Source organism: Pseudorca crassidens, chromosome 14, assembly GCF_039906515.1.
Source record: "Pseudorca crassidens isolate mPseCra1 chromosome 14, mPseCra1.hap1, whole genome shotgun sequence".
Classification (NCBI taxonomy): Eukaryota; Metazoa; Chordata; class Mammalia; order Artiodactyla; family Delphinidae; genus Pseudorca; species Pseudorca crassidens.
In genome coordinates, this window is record NC_090309.1 from 72794516 (window position 1) to 72813487 (window position 18972).

General features: G+C 50.8%; 1 protein-coding gene across 1 annotated transcript; it reads left to right on the forward strand.

The window, feature by feature from the left end:
• Positions 1–14518: 14518 nt before the first annotated feature.
• Positions 14519–17774, forward strand: POMC (proopiomelanocortin). Its single transcript, XM_067703926.1, has 2 exons — positions 14519–14650; positions 16950–17774. Exons 1-2 carry the CDS (start codon positions 14519–14521, stop codon positions 17601–17603), a joined length of 786 nt encoding a protein of 261 aa, XP_067560027.1. The 3' UTR covers positions 17604–17774.
• Positions 17775–18972: the final 1198 nt, after the last annotated feature.

Consider the following 18972-nt stretch of genomic DNA (forward strand, 5'->3'; position numbering starts at 1 on the left):
ACGAGTCACTCTCCCTACCTCCACCCTTGGCTGAAGAATTCTGCATCCTTCTGGAAAAGTGGCTGTCATGCTGGCAGCCCTCACAAAGGCATTTCCCCACAAAAGGACCATTATGACCACCACAGCATCAGAGGGTGGCTGCTGGTGCCTGGGCTCTGGAGAGTCTGCTGTGTTCTTAATGTCCACGATGTCTTCAGCAAGACTCCACCTCCAAGAAGTCTGCCCTGATTGCACAGGAACAAACCCTCCGTTTGAAAAAAAGGGATCAGGATAACGGAGTAGCTCTGGAAGAACACTCACGTGGTTCCATGTGGCGATACACCCGTGTATAGAGCGCAGGGGAGGGGAGCTTGACATTTCTAACACAGGACTGTAAACACAAACTCACAGTCCTGGGGTGTTGCACTGTGTAGAGAAGCAATCACAGGGGGCTCTTTGCCTGGGGCTGGCCACCTGCAGGTTCCCTGGACCCCCGACGTAGCTGCCTTCAGGGCTCTGCCCAGTAGAAGAGAAGGTTATCGGTCAAGTGACCCCACTGGCTTCCTTTGGAATTTGTAGTGGAGAGAACAGAGAACTGGTTGACTCATGTGAGGGGACTCAAGTAGAAATTTAGAGAAAAATAGGGCATGAGGGAGGCCCAAGAGACCGACGGACAGAGAGGGCTTAGCTCCTTGGCCCAGCGGGCTCTGCTCTCTCCACTCTAGGCCACATTCTCTAAGACTAGTTATTCTCTACTACAGAGTTTGACTCTAGATCTGAGCTTAAAACTGTTGCAGGAGGGGGACCCCTTCCAGGGGACACACGTGATGACAAAACAAGAGACTTTATTGGGAAGGGGCACCCGGGCGGAGAGCAGCAGGGTAAGGGAACCCAGGAGGATTGCTCTGCCACGTGGCTCGCAGTCTCAGGTTTTATGGTGATGGGATTAGTTTCTGGGTTGTCTCTGGCCAATCACTCTGACTCAGGGTCCTTCCTGGTGGTGCTTGCATCACTCAGCCAAGATGGATTCCAGCGAGAAGGATTCTGGGAGGTTGGTAGGACATACGGACTGGTGTCTCCTCTCTCCTTTTGACCTTTCCCGAATTCTTCCCATTGGTGGTAGCTTGTTAGTTCCTCGTTCCTTACCAGGACCTCCTGTTCTAAGACGACGCATGCAGGTGGCTACTATCTTGCCTGGCCAGGGCAGGCGGTTTCGGTCAGTGGTTCCCCTAACAAAACCATAAAACACCAGACCTGGAAGGACCTGAGGGGCCATCTCGTCCACACCCTGCCTCCAGGCCACCGTTCAGATACGGAGACTGAAGCCCAGGGGGAGGTGCCCCTCGGCAGCAGAGCTGGGGCTGGAACCCAGGTGTCTGCCCTCCCACTGCCTCTGCCTGCACTCTTGACTGTTTTGGGCCCTCAGGGGGCTGTGGACCAGCTCCTGGGAGGGACATGGACTCTGGTTCCCTGCCCCTCTGGCCTTGCACCCTGCTGCCCCCCACCCCCACCCCACATCCAGGGCATGCAGACGGAGGCCCAGGCTTTGCACTGGTGCACACATTAGCAGATAAAAGCAGTCTCAAGGGTCTCTTCATGAGGCCCCTCCGGCTGTAACAAAGCAAATTAAAACCCCATTCAAAGGTCAATTGAAATCTCTTCCATTCCAATTCTCTGCACAAATTGATTCCTCTTTGCCCTTGGGGTCAAACCGAAAGCCGTTGAAGTGGCCTGGCCACAGTGCTGAATGGGGTGTGCAGTGGAAGGGGTTGCAGATAGGAGTGTGTGTTGCAGGGGATAAATGGGGCCAGTGGGACCCTCCCCCATTCCCTGGGCCATCTGGGGCGCCAGAGACCTTCTCCTCCGCTGTGCTCCAGGCTTCAGGGTCCTTTTTTGGAGACTAGGCCTACCTCTGCCCCCCAAACCCCATCGGGCTCCCCTCGGGGGAATTTGTAGTTAGCTTTTCTATTGACAAGAATCTAATGGTAGTTAGGATTTCTTGCACCTGCTCATGAGTCTTAAGCACTGTGAGCTGGGGCTTTGGAGGTGCCCAGAGAAACTCAGAGAGGTTAAGTTACTTGCTCAAGGTCACAGAGCTCATTGTTTCCACCTCCAAACCTAGCTACCCCTCAGTCTTCCCCAGATCACTGAATGGTACCACCCCTCATCCAGCAGCCAGAAATCTGGAACCATGTTTAACCCCCTCCCCTTTGCCTCACTTGCACGTCTGCTCCAAGTCCTATTGGTTCTGACCCCCCAAAAGAGGCTGTTGGTGGCTTGCTGTCTGATTCGTTCTCCAGACATTAGCCAGAGCCATCTTTTCAAGAAATTCCACTGGATCCTGCCATTCTGTTGCTTAAAACCCAGCAATGGTTTCCCTCTGCACTTGGCATAAAATCTAAGTCGTCATCTGACGACCTTCATAGCCTCCAAGGCCTGGCCCCTCCTGTCCCTCCTCCCAAGGATTGCTCCCCTCCCCTGCTGCCACTCCAGCAGTGCTGAGAACCTCTTCTCTGCCCCAGGGCCTTTGCATCCTCTTCCTTCTGCTAAGAAGCCTTTCCCCTCCCCTCTCCCACTCTGTTTCCTTAATTGTATTTATCACAGCGAGTAATGACTCGTGGACTACCTTGTTATAGGTTTCCCTAGAGCTGAAGTCCTCTTGGGAGCACAGACCAGATCTGTCCCGGTACATGTAGGGGTCAATAAACATCCGTCGAGTGAATGAGTGACGGAACAAAACCTGGGCCCTCCAAGCCGGCACTTTTCCCACCTCCCAGTAAGCCCTGTGTGAGCACCCACTGGGGGACTGGCGCTGGGCAAAGGGCGCATTGAAGAGCAGCTGCTTCAAAGTCACTGTGTCTTAGCGATTCTGCACCCGACCCCACACGGCTTTCTAGCCCTGCCCTCTGCTCCCCCAGCCCCACGCCTAAATGCCTAAATCCTGCCTGACTTCCTTCTCTCACCCCCTCTCCCCGGCATCAAGTCAGACCCCAAGGCCTGGCCGTGGCCCTTTTCTGCCGCTCCCTCCCAGGGTCCCTCCGCTTGTCCTTTCCTCTCCAGGCTCTCTCCCTAGCTTGCCCTCCCTTCCCTCCTGCACCGCTGGGGCAGAGAGGCCCTGCCCGAAGCATGCTCACCTTCCCACCCTTCTGTGTGCCTCCCACGGACCCCCTCTCTGCAGCGCAGGGCGGCCCCGGGTCCTGCTTCCCGCCCTCCTCGCCCACTCCAGGCCCCACATCTGCTTTACTCTCTCACCGGGAAGCCCCTCTCCCCGGCACCCATAATGCACCAGGCAGGAGGCTCCCCTGTAGAAGGACACTGGTGTCCTCTCTTCTTGTCTCTGAAAGCGGAGATGCCTGGAAGGTGAGAAGCCTGCAGTGACTTAGGTCGGGGTCATGGGGGGGCCAGAGCCACCCCAAAGCTGCCCGTAGTCCCTGGGCTGCTGCAGCCGGGGAGCGGTGAGCGTTCCCCGCCGTCCCCAGCAGGCACACACATAAAGGGGCGGGTGCTGGGCTATTTCTAATCCAGACACATTGTGTGGAGGGAGATCACCTGTCAGTTTTAGGTTCATATATCGTGCAGAGGAGGTTTGGAGAGAGTTTTAGAGGCTCATGCATGAGCTTCTGCAAATGCAATCTTCAGAGGGTCTCCCTTCCGCAGTCACTCCCTCCAACCCTCTCTCTGCAGAGCCTCTTGAGTACCCGTTCTTCTCATACACTGACTTGGGAGCTGTCCCCTTGCCGGCAAGGGGCACCAGCGGAGCAGGCCTGAGGCCCATGCGACCCAGACAATAGCAGGAGTGAAGCACTCCCTCGGGCAGAGGCCCTGGCTGGGCCCGAGGAGCCCTGAGAAGGGACAGTTGTTCTGACCTGAGGCAGGGCTGGCAGCCTCCCTGGCTTGTCCCCTGAGACTTGGAGCGGCCAAGATGGAAGGCTCGGATTCCCTCGCACCCCACCTCCACCCCTCACTCCAACCCTCAAGGCTTGAGTGTTGGCTTGTCCCAGAGTCTGCGGAACACAGGCAAAGGGCAGCCTCATCCCTAAGTCTTCTCTTTCCCCAGTGAAATGTCCCCTGTTGCCTGGCCCCAGGGCCTGGAAGCTGAGGGCTAGTCTACCCTGCCCGTGTCCCCTCCCGTGAAAGCTCTCAGCCACCCGGCCTGCCCAGCACTTCCTCTCCCCCAGGAGTCTGCCTCCACACCTGTCTTTGTAGTGCATTCACACCCTGGTGACATTGCTTTTCCAATTAAACCCTCAAAGGTGAAAAGCTGGGGTGACGAGAGCAGCCGTGGCCCTGGCCCGCAGCCAGGTGTGGATGCCTCACCCCGGCCCCAGGCCCTCAGATGAGCACATCAGCTCCCTGCCAGAGTCATGTCTGCTCCTGTCTCCTTCCTCCTTTCCCTCCTTCCCTTCCCCCCACCCCGCCCCTCTCCTTCCCTCCTTCCTTCCACGCCAGGTGGGCTCTCCTGGGACCAGCACTTCCATGATAAGAAGAACAAGGGCAACCATAACTAAGGCCAGGCCCTGCTCTCCCATCTTTACATGTGTTACCTCATTGCGTCCATATGGCAGCCGCAGTCATTTCCCTCATTTCACAGATGGGACAACTAACACAGAGAAGTTGGGAATTTGCTCAGAACCACACAGCTAGGCAGTGGTTGAGCAGGATGAAGACCAGCTGTCTGGCTCAGAGCTGTGCTCTTAACCATGACATCACACTGTACCATCCACGCAGCCACGGTAACCTCAGATGGGGAAGTGTTCACGACACCTTCCCCCACATTCATGCCACCTCTTTAGTAGTTCATGAACCTGCCTCTGCCTCCTCTCTTGCCTCATTGCTCCCACTGTTGGCTGGACTGGCCTCCAGGCCCTGGAGGAGAGCATCGGGCTTTGGGTCACCCCGTGCTGGCTCCAGGCTCCCTCCCCTCTGATCATTCTCCTCACTGCTGCAGAAAGCTGGTCCTACGGCCCCTCTGACTCAGTCCCTGAATGGTCCCCACCTCCTTCCCTCTGACCTCTGACTGTTTCCAGTCTTCTCTCTCTCCCTCTACCACCTGTACCAGCATTCCGTGAACATAAGGTTTTTCCTGCCTTGAATCCTTTGCACATGCTGTTCCTCCTGCCTGGAATTACTTTCCTCTCTTCATCCTGGTGACCTATTGTATCAAGACTCAGCCCAACTCAGCATCCCCTTCTCTGGGAAGCCCTTGCTCACTACCCACCCCCTCGACCTGGAAGAGTAAGTCGCCTCCAGATGCATACATAGACCTGTGCCTATGTGTAAGAAGTCTAGCTCCCCTGAGGCTGCATGCTGAAGACGTCACGTGGCCAGGCTGCATGGAGATAGACAGAAGTGTCTGAGGAGCCCCAGCTCTCCTTGCCCCCCGCTGAGTCTTCCCAACCAGGAGCCAGTCGTGTGAGTGAGTGGCTTCAGATGATTTATAGATGTCGGCCTCTGAGCTGCCCGAGCCGCTGCCAAGTAGAGGAGGGACGTGTTGGCCATACTTGGACGTGTTGGCCAAACCTTGGCCATACTGCAGATTCATGAGCAACGTAAATGCTTAAAACCATCAAGTTTTGGGGGTAGTTTGTGATCTAATATTAGATAACCAGAACAACCATTATTAACACTTTGGTATCTCTTAATCTTTTTCTCTATTTCTATCTCTTTCTGTATTTACAGTATCCCTCCATACTCACGAGAGATTGGTTCCAGGACCCACCTCGGATACTAAAATCCACAGACGCTCACGTCCCACAGTTGGCCCTCTCTAGCCACAGTCCCACGTCCGTGGTCTAACCATGATCATGTAGGACAGCAGTATGTATTTACTGAAAAACATCTGAGTGTAAGTGGACCTGTGTAGTTCAAGGGTCAACTGTATATCTATATTTTATCAGTGGTCATTTTTTATGTCTAGAAATAAACCTCTATTTTATTTTGAATGGCTGCAAAATATCCCGTTGCATAGCTTTACCATAACTTTTATGAGTATATTTTACTGTTTTTATAATTACACTCAAGATGTTTAGTTTATTTCATTTTACAGCAACTATAAACTATGTTGTATGAATAGTCTTGAACATTATTTAGGGTAACTGTTAGATATTTCCTCAGGAAATTCTGGATCAAAAGGTAAAGGCTTTGGTACAGACAGAAGTCACTCATCTTCCCATGGCTTATCCTGTGTCTATACCCCCTTCTTTCTTGGAAGAGGAAAGCTTTCCACTGTTTGGAGGCCAGGTTCTTCCTCTGGACCCCACCTCACCTCTACTTAAGACTTGGATCATTTGGTTTCAATTTCCCCTTCTCCACTGGATTATTTCCATCAGCATGCAACCATGCTCTAGTAGCTTTCTGCCGTCTTCATCCTTGATTCTATATTACCCTCCACCACTGCCCCACATTCACCATTAGATTTCTAGAAGGAGTTGTTTTTATGCCAGGACCAAAGGGAGAAGTAGCTAAATTTACGAAATGAACGGGGAGATTTAAAAAACATACATCTATTAGTAACTAATGGATTAAAATGACAAATAATCAGAAAGGATAAGGGTATAGAAAGGATATAGAATATTTGAGCAATCATAGAATACATATTCTTTTTAGTTTACAGGAAGCATTAATCAAAATGGACCATATGTGCAACCATTAAGCAGTCCCGCAAAATTTCAAAGGACTAAAATCAAAGTATGTTCTTTGACCACAGAACAGTTATGCTAAAATTTACTTTCAAAACAGAACTAGAGGGCTTCCCTGGTGGCGCAGGGGTTGAGAGTCCGCCTGCCGATGCAGGGGACACGGGTTTGTGCCCCGGTCCGGGAGGATCCCACGTGCCGCGGAGCGGCTGGGCCCGTGGGCCATGGCCGCTGAGCCTGCGCGTCTGGAGCCTGTGCTCCGCAGCGGGAGAGGCCACGGCAGTGAGAGGCCCGCGTACCGCAAAAAAATAAATAAATAAAATAAAAAAAAATAAAGTGTTTTAAACTCAATGGTAATAAAAATATGACATATCAAAACTTGTGAGATGCAACTAGAGCCATACTTAGAAAGAAATTTATAGCCATAAATACACATGTCAAAAAGAATAAAGGTTGAATATCAATTATATAAGTAAAAGCATTTATTTAATATCCAACTCAAGAGAATAGAAAAAGAATAGCTAATTAGAAATTAGAAGGCAAGAAATAATAATACAAGTAGAAATTCTGGAAATAGAAAAAATGTACATGCAATAGAGAAAATCAACAACATCAAAATTCATTCTTTAAAAATACTAATAGGACTTCCCTGGTGGCACAGTGGTTAAGAATCTGCCTTCTAATGCAGGGGACACGGGTTCGAGCCCTGGTCCGGGAAGATTCCACATGCTACGGAGCAGCTAAGCCCGCGCACCACAACTGCTGAGCCTGCGCTCTAGAGCCCATGAGCCACGACTACTGAGCCTGCGTGCCACAACTACTGAAGCCCGTGCGCCTAGAGCTCGTGCTCTGCAACAAGAGAAGCCACCGCAGTGAGAAGCCTGCGCACCGCAATGAAGAGTAGCCCCCACTCGCTGCAACTAGAGAAAGCCCGCGTGCAGCAACGAAGACCCAATGCAGCCAAAAATAAATAAACAAACAAATTAATTAATTAAGTTGGTAAACCCCTAAGAAAATCAGTCAAAAAAAAAGAGAGAGGACATAAATTACCAATATCAGCGATAAAAGAGGACCATAAGTACAGACTCCATAGGTGCCAAAAAGATAATAAGAAGATATAATAAAAAATTTAAGCCAATAAACTTTAAAAATTTAGGTGAAATGGACAAATACCTAGAAATACACATCTTACTAAAACTGACACAAGAAGAAAGAGACAATTGGAATAGTGCTATTTAAGTAATTGAATCTGTAATTTAAAACCATTCAACAAACAAAAAACCTTAAAAACCTAGATAGCATCGCTAACAAATCATCCCAAACATATAAGGAAGAGATAAACACCATTGTACACAAATTCTTCTACTAAATTAGAAAAAATGGGGGTGGGTGGAGGGATTTCCAACTTGTTTTATGAAGGCAGCATAATTTTGATACCAAAACCTAATAGGAATTCTACAAGAAAGGGAAATTACAGGCTGGTCTCATAAACATGGAAGCAAAACTATTAGATAAAATATTAGCAAATTTAACCCAATGCTATATAATGGTAGCACATCATAATCAAACTGAGCTCAATCCAGGAATGCATGGTAGGAAAATCAACAATGTAATTCACCACATTATCAGAATAAAGGGGAAAATCATATTATCATCTCAATCAGGGGCGCCTGCTCCAGGCTTTCAAAGAGGAGCTCGTGATATAATGAAGCAAGGGCAGTGGTCAGTCCTTTCTGGTAATATCAGCCAAAGTGGGAATGACAACCTCCCAACCTGGTTATAGAAGTGACATCTATGTCCAATGCCTGTGGTGTTGACAGTACAGCTTGCGGCCTCTTGGTCCCAAGAGTGGTCTGGTTTTCTTTCTCATTGGATCCAATCAGTGACCATGATTCCAGCCACCTTTTGTCTCTGCCCATTTTTGGATCCTGGTTGTCCAACCTTCCCAGGGATTCTAAATGTGGTTCAATGGAGCTTCAATTCACATGGGCCAAAGTCGGTTTTGCTGCATGTAATTAAGAACTCGACTGACAGAGGAGGACAGAGGCTGGGTCAATCTGAACTTTTCCTGGTCTGGCTTTTCTGCTACCATCAGCTGCCTCTTAAAGTTATAAAAATAATACAGAGAAAAATGAGATTAAAAATCACAATCTGAGAGGGCTCGTAAGCCTGGCAGTGGTAGGGGCAGTAGCGGGTGGAAGAGGGAAGATGGAAGACCGAGTGGAATTTGTTCCAGCTGTGAAAGCTACGTGTACAGGTGAGATGGGAATGGGCTTCTCTGGAAAACAGAGATTGCCGTGTTTCATGCCCTGGTCGGACAAGTGACCAAGGAGGGCTTCAGGGAACAGGTGATGAGGGATGAGCTAAATCTTAATGCAAGAGTCTAATTTTCCCAGGTGGCTGGAAGGAGAAAGGGTGTTTTAGTTGAGGGAATAGCATGGACAAAGAGATGGGGTTTTGAGAAAATAGTGGTTATGGGAATGGGAATGTTGTGGATGGTTGATGTGCCAGGACACAAAATGGAGAGGTTGGAGATGACCCTGGAAGGAGGCCAAGCCCAGGTAGTAAAGTACCTTATTTACTGTTAAGGAGAGTGAATCTCTCCTGTGGCCCAAAAGAAAAGGATTGCTGAATATAAAGCCAATGTCACCAGCCAGAAATTCTCAAGGGAGTCCTGGAGTCTAAAAGGGCGTCTGATTGGGAATAAAGAAAGTTCCTGCAAATGACAGGTGAAACAAGCACCTTGAAGTTGTTTAGTCCCAACACTCCTGCTCACCCCTGCCGCTCCTCACAATTTGCTTCTGCTTCTTTACTCCAGGTTAAGGTAGAGACTCTTCCCTTGTACGTTTGAGCGCTGACCTCTCCTCCCTGGCCTGACGTGTGAGACTAGCACCAAGCCAGACCTCCAAGACCGGGTTTGGGGAAGACTGAGAATCCCCAGACCACTCTGTTAGCTCATTGGCACAGGGAAAGTACTTCAGCCGCTCTTCACAGAGGACTCCCTCCTCCCTCCATTAATAGGCTAAGGTTAACAGCACTTTTTCCTTGGGGTTTAGGGCACAGGAGGGAGCCTGCCAGGGACTAGGCTTCGCAGAGGAGGCCCCAGTGGGACAGTGCAACACACCTTCACACCCCCAAGAAGGCAACGTGTCCTGGGTCTCAGGTGAGGGACTCCTGACCTTCTCTGCCCCTGGTCTCTCCAACCTGTAACAGAGGGATTGTGACTGCTTGTGACATTTTCACATCACAGTTTCCAAATGCTGGGGAAATCTGAGGCATCACAGACGTACTCCCTGGGCGGTGGTATTTACCTCCAAATGCGAAGGAGGCAGATGCCAGGCCAAGCACGTACACAGGTAACTTCACCCTCTCCTCAACGACCTCAGCGGGCGCGCTAGACCTGCCCCACACCAGGGTGCTAAGCCTCCCGCTCGTCCTAACTACAGACCCAAAACCATCCTTAATTAAGTTCTTACCTGCCCGCTGCCAGGTGTGCCCTTCAGCAGGACAGTGTTAATTCCAGCCTCCGGGGGCAGGGATCCAGCCCCCTTTCCGGGCACGTCTGCTCTCGCGCTCAGCCCCTACCTGGAAACCCCCTCCTGCGCCCCACGGCCCCCCTTCCTGTGGACGGGGGAGTTGCCTGTTACGCTGCCGCTGCCGGGAAGTTCACTCACGTCCAGCGCCCACCCAGGCGAGCCCCGCAAGTATATAAGGACCGCGGAGAGCGAGCGGGACAAGGCGGCGCGAAGGAAGAGAAAGAGGGGAAGAAAAGTGACCGAGAGGCCGCCGAGCATCCTCGCCCCGGAGCAGCGGGAGTCGCCCGAGAGCAGCCTCCCCGCGACAGGTAGGGGCGCCACGCCGCGGAACCTCGCTCTTATTCCCGGACCCCTTGCCCCTGGGGCCTCGGGATGCTCTCGCCCAGCTCCGATCTCAGAGGTATCTTTGACTTGCCGCGGTCCTGAGTTCTTTGAAAACTTTCTGTACTGGGTGCAGCGTGGGAATCCGCCGGCAGCGGGGCGGCGAAGCCCAGCCTCTGGACGGTGGGAGAGCGGCTGCGACGGCTGAAAGTGGCGCCTTCCTCGAGCTGGCAGCCACATCTCCCCGGGGAGGGGGGCTGCTAGGGTCCCTGAGGCTCCTACCGCGTTCTGGGGAGATCTCGGGACACCCAGTCTTTTGGGTTTTCTTCTGCTTTTCTGGGTAGGTGTCACTTCTTAAAAGATACCATACGATGTTGGAAATGGGGGCAGAAGAGACGAGGCTAAAAGTCACAATAAACTCCCTGCATTCCAGACTTTTTTGGATTCAAATTTCTGAATCCTCGTTTCCCTGTCCGCCTCAGCGCACCCGACGGGGCCGCGCTCTGATACAGACATGGCCTCCCCTACGAAAAGCAGCTGGTGTTAAAAAGAGGTGGCCCGGACGGGAACTGTCCACGGTCCTGAACCATCCCGTCTCTTCCCTCAATAGGACCTCAGAGTGGACCTTCTATCTCGCAAACCCAAGGTTGCAGGGCAGAAGCGGCCGTAGGAGCCGATGGAAGCCCAGGCAAGATGGAGGCTCAGGCGAGGTGGGTTCCCAGGGAGGGAGAGAGAGTCTGCAGGGCATTTGGATTCCCCAAATTCTTCCTGAATAAATGGTGATGTGGTGGTTCCCACAGAATGGCTGGAAGGAGCCAAGGAAAGTAAAAGTGTGCATTTGTTCTGTCCATTGTTGAGATATCTACAGACTATGGCTTATGTAATGACTTAATGTTCCTTTGACATTCTGTTTTAGGACTTGATACGTGTGTATCATGGTGCAAGGACAAAGCTCTGCGCCTCTGGTCCTCTAATCTTTACAGAGGGCATGGCCAGTGTGCAATTTTATACTAACAAACAAAATGTTTTGGGTGGTGCGGGAGGGAGGGACTGGGAGTTTGGGGTTAGCAGATGTAAACTAGTATATACAGGATGGCTAAACAACAAGGTCCTACTGTAGAGCACAGGGAACGATGTTCAGTATCCTGTGATAAACCATAATGAAAAAGAATACTTTAAAAATAAAATAAAATTTAAAAAAACAAAAAAAGTTTTGTTTAGCTCATAGAGAATTCACCTACACAAATGAATTTCTAATAAGTGTAGTTCTATTATAAAGTTAATGTCAAGATTAGCAAATTCCAAATTTCTACTTATTTTTCCAAGCTTTCAATTATTGGACACTCCCTACTTACAGAAAGCACTTGACAGCTCCCCCTTACTTTATTGCTTTAAAAAATAACACAATTATTGGACACTCCCTACTTACAGAAAGCACACTTGACATGTCCCCCTTACTTTACTGCTTTAAAAAATAACACAATTATTGGACACTCTCTACTTACAGAAAGCACACTTGACAGCTCCCTCTTACTTTATTGCTTTAAAAAATAACACAATGTAATATTTGTTTTTTGTTGAAAAATAGAAAATATACAGAAGCAGAAAGAAGACAAGTTGCTTTCAGGGAGCTATCTAACTTTTTAGCAGGAGATTGCAGCTCTGAGAGGGTGGGGAGTGAGAATGTCACCCTGTTGTACACATAGCCAATGGAGCAGGAGAGGAAATGCTCTCTGAGGCTTTTCAGGAAGGTCTGAAATCATGAGGTAAGTTTTTAGAAAATGAAATCATTCCAGGGCTTCCCTGGTGGCGCAGTGGTTCAGAGTCCGCCTGCCGATGCAGGGGACACGGGTTCATGCCCCGGTCCGGGAAGATCTCACATGCCGCAGAGCGGCTGGGCCTGTGAGCCATGGCCGCTGAGCCTGCGCGTCTGGAGCCTGTGCTCCTCAACGGGAGAGGCCACAACAGTGAGGCCCGCGTACCGCAAAAAAAAAAAAAAAAAAAAGAAAATGAAATCATTCCAGAATGGCCAACTTTGAGAACTGAAATATAGTTGAGGGGACTGTCAGACCTGCATGATTTTACTTCCTTCTTTACTAATATGTTATTTTACAGTTGCCCATAGTGATATAAAACTGTCATTTTTCTGCTTCTCTTGTAAACCTAGGCGTTTTTTTCTGACCAAAATGCGTTGTGTGGTCTCAGAGCTTTAACATAAATTGCCTTGTCCACCAAATTCAGGCTTTGTACTTGAACTGGAGCACCAAAAGTCTACAACAGGAGCAGCCTGTCCCAGGTCTCAACTGGACACCAAGGTTGACCAATGTTCTCCCAGTTGCCCTGAGACGCTGATAGGCTAGGCCACTGGCTGCCAGCACCACCTAATGGCTGCTCTGAAAACACTCAGGCTGTGCTTGGCAACCACTCAGAAGGGAGCCCTTTTGCCTCAGCTTTTTGGGGGAAGGAGTGGGGTGGGACAGAGAGAAGGAAGTGGCTTCCTGAAGTAGACAATGAGAGCCAGGGGGAACTTTCACTTCCAGAGCCTTCCCTATAAAAAAGATTTGGCCTATGCCTCCACAAACAGGAGATTTCTTTAGGCAGATATTTTTAAATTAGGAGAGAAAATTAGTCATCCACACCTTAATGTGAATTACTTTTCTTATCTAATTAGGTTTCTTCCTAACAGGTGGTTGAAAAGATCTTCTGAAATCTAAAATGGTTGTGGAGCTGTTGGTGAGCTGATGACAGAACTCAGGGTCATTTCAGAGGGCTGACCTTCATGACAGGGGACAGGGCAGTGTGAAAGCTAGAAAGCTGGGGAAAGAGTCAGATACATGGGGCAAAATGCAGCCTTGATTCTTCCCTTTACTGCATCCTGACCCCTTGAACTCAGCATCTGACCAGAGGTATTTCCTGACTTCTCTGAGAAAGAGTCTTTGGTAGGTGTTCACAATAGGAGGTAATTCCCTTCTGCCCTGTGTGACCATCTCCCTCCCTTCCACACCTACAGCATCTTCAAGTCCAGCTATTTCAGACTACATTTGAGAGACTCATAGAACAAGAGGAGGTCTGACGTGTAATGTGTTCAGGAGATGAGCCAGTTTTAAAAGAATGGGTCTGATTTAAACATAAATCTCGGGCTTCCCTGGTGGCGCAGTGGTTGAGAGTCCGCCTGCCGATGCAGGGGACACGGGTTCGTGCCCTGGTCCGGGAGGATCCCACATGCCGCGGAGCGGCTGGGCCCGTGAGCCATGGCCGCTGAGCCTGCGCGTCCGGAGCCTGTGCTCCGCAACGGGAGAGGCCACAACAGTGAGAGGCCCGCGTATCGAAAAAAAAAAAAAAAAAATCTCTTCAAAGTTACAGGGGCCTGAGAAATAGTGATCCCCTGAGTGATGTGTGTACAGGACATCAGATTGGGTCGGCTGAGGTTTTGGCTTAACTGGACAGAGATTTTATTTGCCTTTATTTAAACCTACTATTCATAGGAAACAGGGTTTCTGAGGAATGATAGAATCCTGGTGGAGAGGAGTAGACCATCTCAAGCAGGAGTTTCAGAGTGCTTTGCCTTTCCCAAGTTACTCCTTCGATCTGGAGTGTTAGAACTATAGTTTCCTGAAGATGGTAAAATAGAAAAGCTCTGTGCTGGATCAGGAGGACTTAGCCTTACCTTGTCATGAGCATCTGAGTCACTGTCTCTCCCTGGGCCTTAGTTTCCTCATCTCTCAAATAAGGGGCCAGACCAAATGACCCCTAAAATATCTTCCAGCTCTAACGTCCTTTGGGGTCTGACTTTTAATAGGAGATAAAGGAGAAATTGTACATAGTTTCCCCAGGTCCCACCGCCCTCCTCTCTATCCCAACTCACACGACCACCCTGCACACCGCCTGCTCCTTGAGCTTGTCCTCGAAAGGCCTTGAGCTCCACAGATGAGTATATTGTTAATGTTGGCTCACGGTCCTTTCTGATGAGTGGCCAACACTGTTCTGCCCCTTGCAGGGGTCCCATTAATCTTGTTTGCCTCTGCAGAGCCTCAGCCTGCCTGGAAGATGCCGAGATTGCGCAGCACTTGTTCGGGCGTCCTGCTGCTGACCTTGCTGCTTCAGGCCTCCATGGAGGTGCGTGGTTGGTGCCTGGAGAGCAGCCAGTGTCAGGACCTCACCACGGAAACTAACCTGCTGGTATGTGGGCTGTGGTCGCCATCTTGGTTTGGGTATCAGATGGGACTGGGGCTGGGACAGCACAAAGAAAGGGGTATGGGGAAGGGGAAATTCATTCCCAGAGATATGGGTAAGTCATCCAAGGGCAGGAATAGACCTCCAGAGTGAAGTCAGAATTGGGCCAAGGAAGGGAGGAAGCAGCTTCAGGGAGATGGGTCTGGTCTCCAAGTTCTGCTTGATTATCTTTACTTCCTGTCCTGTCTTCTTGTATAGAGACCCACTTCATTTAAGCTATTTAGAGACAGTGCCATTAAAGCAAACAATACTAACAATGATGATAACAATAATTGCTCCCTCAACTGATCCTATACTTTCAATCTTTTAGCCCCCAAATTATTCCTTTTTATTTTATTTTTTTTGCGGTACGCGGGCCTCTCACTGCTGCGGCCTCTCCCGTTGCGGAGCACAGGCTCCGGACGCGCAGGCTCAGCGGCCATGGCACACGGGCCCAGCCGCTCTGCGGCATGTGGGATCTTCCCGGACCGGGACACGAACCCGCGTCCCTTGCATCGGCAGGCGGACTCTCAACCACTGCACCATCAGGGAAGCCTCAAATTATTCCTTTTTAAATAACCTCATGTCACTTGACATTTCCATTCCATTTTTCTTCCCTTTCTATCTACTACAAGTTACAAAGCCAGGAAGGTAGTACTATAAACCATCTCTAGAGGGAGAAGGAAAAAACCCTTCAGCAGCCTTTCCAGAAGCATATAAAGGCCCTTTTTGCCAGGCTGGAACTCCCTCTAGGTCACCACAGTGTGTGTTTGTGTGTGTGTGTGTGTGTGTTTATGTGTGTGTGTGTTTATATGTGTGTGTGTGTTTATGTGTGTGTGTGTGCGTGTGTGTGTGTATTTGTATTGGGAGGCATACATGAGAAACAATACCAAGTCAAGGCAAAAGACACACTGCTGGTGTCTGTGACTGAGTTCCATCCTTCTGCCTGTAGCTGCCTGGTGAGGGTGCAATGCATATCACTACATTCTGTGTATTTTGTCAGTAGAGAAGCTGAGTTTAGGTGAGGAGAGAGACTTTCTCAAAAACAGAGCAGGTTGCACGTGGAATATAAAATAGAAATAAAGAGCCTAGGGAATCCTGTGAGCTCTAGTTCAGAGACCCAAGAGACTCTTGACACCCATTGCACAGGCTCTTCCGTTGAGAGCTCACCAGGGAACGAGCTCTGGCCGTGGTCAGGCCCATGGGTTCTAGTCCCAGCTCTGTCACCAATGGGCTGTGGAACCTTGCCAAGTTCCCTTCTCCTCTCTGAGAAACTGGGTGTCATTATGGGTCCAGGGGAGAGGAGTATGAGATAATTTTTGTTTTCCACTGTTAATATTCTGCAGTGTTATAATTCTAAATCCCTGGAGTATGAAATCCCCAACTCAACAGAGTGGGTGCGATCATTCTGTTCCCTCCTTTGTTGTTCCCAGTAACTAAAAACTCAAGGCTGCAGCCCCAAGGTCATTTTCCTAAGCAAATGTGTGCCACAGTTGTCCAGTTATAGGGAGAGGAGATACAGGCTCCATGACCCCTGCAATGGAAATAATCCTGACTTTCTACCCTTCCCTCCAGTCAGAAGGTGACAGGGAAGTGAGACACCTCTTCCCAAAGCTCACTGATTGAGGAAAGTATAGGATCAGCTCAGAAGACTTGAAAGTGCGTGCCAGATGGGTGTGGGAAAGTTTGGAGGGAGATGGCTAGGGGAGGGTATGAGGTAGGTTTGCAGACCACTGGGGTAAGGTGGAGGCATTATGGAAAATACAGGCCCTAGAAGCCTGGACTTCTTTTCCCACGTTGGGAGATTCTCTCCCAAATTTCAACCCGATGCCCTTCCCAGACCAAACTGAACCATGTTCATTTATTCAGGATTCACTAAGTGCCAACAACTACCACCCACCTGCCGTTTACTGATGAATTCCTATATATCTGGCTTATAAGGTTTAAGACGTTGACCCTGCCCACAAAGCTAGGGGACAAGTAAACCACCGAGTGGGACAGGATTTTGTTGTAGCTGCCAGGCAGGGGTACCAGGGGACAAACGAGGCGCTGCCCGAGCTGAGTCTCAGATGTCCGTGGGTGCCCAGAGGCGGGGGTGGGCAGACGTCCTCGGCAAGGAATCCACACGGCACTGGGGCCGCTTGTGCGGCCCGCACGTGCGGAGGGAGCAGAGGCGCAGGTGCAGCTTGTCGGTGGTGAGGCCGCCGCGACGGGGGATGGGGGCCGCGGGGCGCGGGGTCCTGACGCGCTCGCCGCTCTCCAGCAGGCGTGCATCCGGGCCTGCAAGCCAGACCTCTCGGCCGAGACGCCCGTGTTCCCCGGCAACGGCGACGAGCAGCCGCTGACCGAGAACCCCCGGAAGTACGTCATGAGCCACTTCCGCTGGGATCGCTTTGGCCGCCGGAACAGCAGCAGCAGCGGCGGCGCGGCCCAGAAGCGCGAGGAGGAGGGGGTGCCAGGGGGCGACGGCCCGGGACCCCGCGGCGATGGCGCCGAGCCGGGCTCGCGCGAGGACAAGCGCTCCTACTCCATGGAGCACTTCCGCTGGGGCAAGCCGGTGGGCAAGAAGCGGCGCCCCGTGAAGGTGTACCCCAATGGCGCCGAGGACGAGTCGGCCGAGGCCTTCCCCCTTGAGTTCAAAAGGGAGCTGGCCGGGGAGCGGCCCGAGCCGGTGCGCGGCCCCGAGGCCCCGGCCGAGGGCGCAGCCGCCCGGGCCGAGCTGGAGTACGGCCTGGTGGCGGAGGCCGAGGCGGCCGAGAAGAAGGACGAGGGGCCGTATAAGATGGAGCACTTCCGCTGGGGCAGCCCGCCCAAGGACAAGCGCTACGGCGGTTTCATGATCTCCGAGAAGAGCCAGACGCCCCTGGTCACGCTGTTCAAAAACACCATCATCAAGAACGCCCACAAGAAGGGCCAGTGAGGGCGCAGTGGGCAGGGCTTCTCTCCCTGGGAAGTCGACCCCAAAGCCCCACCTCCTGCCCTCCTGCCGCCTCGCGGCCTGGGTGAGGCCTCGCCCAGGCGGTGATGGCGCCAGGCATTCCACCTTTTAAAGCTGTCTGTAGTTAGGAAATAAAACCTTTCAAGTTTCGCATCCGACTCTGACTTTGAATATTGACTGGGCGAGTAAAATAAAAATGCATAGCCATCAAATAAACAGGACACATATTGAAAGAGCGATAGTGGTTTCCATGTGACCAAGTGGTAGTATGTTTCATAGGATATAGTGGGAATGAAAAGAAAATGTATTTCCCACCCGTGACAAATGGGGCTTCAAGGGGTCAAATAGTTTGGGTGATGGCTCAGTATGGCTACATTTCCCACTCTCCATTGGATGGGGAAGGACTGCTCAGCTGGCTGATGTGTCAAGAGGCAGGATTCCTCCAAGTGACCCTGCTTCCCATCCAACTCCATGGGCCAGCGGGAAGCCGATGAAGCCCAACCAAAACTGGGAGGACGCTCTGGGCTCAGGTGGCAAGCTGTGGTAATGCTTCCGTGAATCTAGCCATCTGGGACCTTGGGCAAGTTTCTGAACTTCTCCAAGATTTAGTTCTCTCATCTACTCCTTTCTTCCTTGCTACTGTGAGGGTTAATGAGAAAATGGATGGGATCATGTTATCACTGAGAGGCTAAATGTGAGAGCTGAAGGTTGGTATCAGTTCAGATTTGACTGCCTTATCAGACTGCTCGCAGATATTCTCAAACACAGGGTCTCACCCACATAAACACACACCCATGGAGACACATCTGTCTAAATACAACACAAAATGCACAGATGCTTCTTCCAGTCCCTAGGGCTCAAGCCTTGAGGTGTGACTATCTTTTCCCCCTTGTCATGCCCAAGCTCTCTCCTCATGTCCAGCTGCAGCCTTCTCTTCATTCTCAGCGCTCGTGGCTCAGGCCTTAACTATCCTAACAGCTTCCTAACCAACTGGTGCCCTTGTCTCCAGTTGCCTTCTTCCCCAACCCATCGTACACATTCTTCATATTAATGTATACAAAATCTTGCTTTCTCCATATTCCCTAACTCGACACAAAACAATCGCCCCACCCCCACTCTTCCATCAATTCCAAACTACTGGGCACGGCACACACAAGGGCCCTTGTCCATCAGTTTCACTCTCCTTACCAAACCCCACTTCCCCTGGTCTTCTCACTCTTCTACCATCCTCCTCCACCCTCTGCCTGGAATTCCCCACCTTCCCCCTCCATTTTGAATGTTACCCTTTTTTCAACATGAGCCCAGGCTGAATTCCACTTCCACTGGGAAAGTTGGGATCTCTTGCAGCTGA